The sequence below is a fragment of the Nicotiana tabacum genome, chromosome 6 (genome assembly GCF_000715075.1).
Source record: "Nicotiana tabacum cultivar K326 chromosome 6, ASM71507v2, whole genome shotgun sequence".
NCBI classification, from domain to species: Eukaryota; Viridiplantae; Streptophyta; class Magnoliopsida; order Solanales; family Solanaceae; genus Nicotiana; species Nicotiana tabacum.
The window spans coordinates 203,239,080-203,242,483 of record NC_134085.1 but is presented as its reverse complement, the minus strand read 5'-3'; the positions used below and the strand labels follow the sequence as shown (position 1 = coordinate 203,242,483).

At 33.9% G+C, this 3,404-nt stretch overlaps 1 protein-coding gene across 1 annotated transcript; it reads right to left on the bottom strand.

Annotated features, from left to right (window-relative positions):
• Window positions 1-204: 204 nt before the first annotated feature.
• Window positions 205-1,941, bottom strand: LOC142182287 (uncharacterized). The gene is made up of 2 exons (XM_075256493.1): window positions 1,033-1,941; window positions 205-231 (listed from the first exon to the last, which is right to left on the bottom strand). The coding sequence occupies exons 1-2, from the start codon at window positions 1,939-1,941 to the stop codon at window positions 205-207; spliced, it is 936 nt and encodes a 311-aa protein (XP_075112594.1).
• Window positions 1,942-3,404: the final 1,463 nt, after the last annotated feature.

The following is a 3,404-nucleotide window of genomic DNA, read 5'->3' as shown; positions in this document are numbered from 1 at the left end:
TTGTTCTTGAACATGTTGATCGCCTACAAAAGTCGTTTCCTCACGTATAGCATTTACACCTGCGACTTTATCTAATGCATCATCAACAACATTAATATCTGATGGATGTTCGTAACAGTCGTTCCCCCTATCATATTCTCGATGGTTACTCAAATCAAAATTGTCATCATCCATTCCATTTGATTTGTTGACAATCTTAAACAACTATTCAAACTTCTCATCGAAATATTCCTAGAAAAAAAATTACTAACAATGATTAATCTGAATAACATCAGCAGAAATAAAAAGACTTCTCTATAAATTAGTTTACCTTCACTTTTACAAAAACCGCATCCACAAAAGCAGATCGCTCCTCCTTTTTAAACTTATTAAAAACTTCTTTCACGATTGTGCTTCTTTATTTTTCTACATGCCTTTGAACCTCCATCGTTAATCTCTAGAATAGACACACAACAAAAATTCAGATATAGAACAAAACTTCAACTCAAAGACATGTTGTACTTTTACAAAACACAAAACCAAAAAACTTCATATCAAAACTTACAGAACATATTGTGTCGGGTAATTCATTATCATCAAAGTCACTTGTAGAACGGTAAGAACGGCTTTGGGTACGAGATGATTCGCCAATAAAAGGAGTTCGATTCGCTTCTTTTGATCGACTCTGACTACGTGGTGATTCACCAATAACATGAGTTTGATTCGATTATTTTGATCGACTCATAGTACGTGGTGATTCACCAATTGAAGGACCCGCGTTAAGTACCTTTGAACGAATCCGGCTGCATGGTAATTGGCCAATTAAAGGCATTGAATTCAATTCCTCTTATGTAGGAATTATATCCAATACCCTAAAGCTGCGATATTTCTATTTAATACAAAAAAGTATATTATGAGAAGAAAAAAACTAATACGTCAACATATTAACACAAAGACAAAAAAAAGGTAACTTGCTTCATGACTACTGAACATCTCAAAAAGTTCGGGAAATTTAGGCTCTCCCACACATACATAACGTAACATCCCGGGAACCTGAGGGGTATCAAGGTACTCATCCTCTCTTATATACTTCTCCCGAATATCTGGGAAGCGCTCATAGAACCAAGCACATAACGGATAAGGAAATCCACCAAGTTTATACTCAGTTGCATGGAATTTGTTTTGCTTGTCCAATGCATGTTTCAGTGAGTAAATGAGCTTATCATAAGCCACATTACCCCAAGGATATTCAGCACAAACCTTATCATCTTCAACAATAGATGCATACTCCTCCATCATAAATGACTCGGTCTTTTTTCCAAACAAAATAGACTCTACAACAAGAATTTTCATAAGCTTCACAGCATCACGATCGCTCTCGCATACGTGTATGTGATTCACATCATTCTTTGGAATTTCATTATGAGTCATAAAATCTCGAATATCCTTCAAAGTCACACCCTTAGACTTACCAAAATAGCGCTTCAGAATATTTCTCTCTCGATTAATTGGTTTTTCAACATTATATGATGTGATCCGCAAACCACACATAATGTGAAAGTCTTCTAGGGTGAAGGAAACATCATAGCCAAAAATCTTGAAACTAATCGAGTCTCGATCATTCGTGAATATTCGAGAAAGACATAGACAATGAACCAACTTCATACTGCATTTGAAATTCTCCATAGCCATAATGTATCGAAATGTACCATTATGAAGCTTATCCCTTTGTGTAGGAATCAAGAAAGTTGCAATTAATTTCTTCAAATCTTGGTTCCCCTTCCAGTAACCCTTAGAGTTAAACCAACCTCGAAACTCAAAATATATTTGACCTGGTCTTGTAGGTGGAGGAGCAGGGACATAAGGATCTGGGGGTATTACATGTAGTCTAGGTGCTTTAGGTGCATTAGATGCTTTGCATACTTTAGATGCATTAGGATCTTTAGGTGCTTTATGTGCCATCTGTTCAAAAAAAGTAAAACATACAAAAAATAACATCAGGACATTATCAAAAAGATCAGTTAAAACTTCAATATCCAAGAAGGCTGAAGTTCGATAGTTACAAAACAAAACTTCAGCTCTAAAGCTGAAGTTTGCTAGTTACAAAAACAAAAACTTCAGCTCTAAAGCTGAAGTTTGACAGTTACAAAAACAAAACCTTCAGATCTAGAGCTGAAGTTCACCAGTAACAAAACACAAAAACTTCAGCTCACCAGTTACAAAACACAAAACATTCAACCCCATGTTGTAGTTTTTACAAAAAACAAAAAAAACAAATTCAAATCCAAAAATAATGCCAAAACATGAAAAGAAAATTTCAGCTCCTATCTAAAGGTACCATCACTTTAATAGTATCATCTATTTAACTCTCAATTTTTTTATAAAATTTGGACGTCTAATCACTGAAGAATTTATAGAATTTTCATCAACAACATAAAAACTCGTTCAAAAAAACTAAAAACACAATCGTAAAAGTAAAACTAATGCACTTATCAAACTAAACACTAAGAAACTATTTAATCATAAATACATGACTATCAAACTAAAACCAGAAAAAAACACAGAAAATCGTAAAATAAAACCCAGAAAATTAATGCAATGTATTTGTGATTAAATCGTAATGTGGGAACAACGACGAATAGCAGTTGAAAAATCAAAACAACGATGAAAACCCTTTGATTTCACAAAAGAACAAATCAAAAAACGCGAATAACGGGAGAGAGAGACAGAGACTGTAAAGGACTAGCGTATACTTGGAGAGAAAATAGTCTTTTAATGAAGAAGGCCGAAATAGTCTTTTTAAAAGGCTTTTAACAAAAAAACGGGTACGGGTGCAAACAGAAAGACAAAGCGGCTACAAGTTAAAAAGGGGCGCCGTGCAATTTTCTGCAAATTACACACATTGCCTCCTGATTGCGAAAGTAGCCACAATTGACCTCCAATGTTCGTGTTAACTATCTTAGATCGTATCGCATATGAATTTTACCATATCTTAAAGAAGTCTGTCATTGTCGAGATAAATAAAGAAGTCTATAATTAAATAAAATAGAAACCACTTGGGCTTTGGAATTTGACGGGCTAGGCTGGGTCGTCCCACTGTTTCGATGAGCCTTAAAATGGTTAGCCTAACTCAGCCCTCGTGGGTCATAGGCCCTCACGAGCAAGCCCACAATATTTTTTTTATATTTTTAAAATTTTAAATTTTAAAATAAAATATAATAGATTACAATAAAAACACAAAAAGAAGGACAATATTTCATTCATTAAGAGTCTACTCAAAACAAACTACTCAAAAATATTTTCAAGGTACTCAGGGCATATACAATACCAACAAATTATCTTCATCAAGTGCATTTGAATCCTATTATGAAATAAAGATATCTTAACATCTTTATTTTTATCTAAATATATAATTATATGTAATG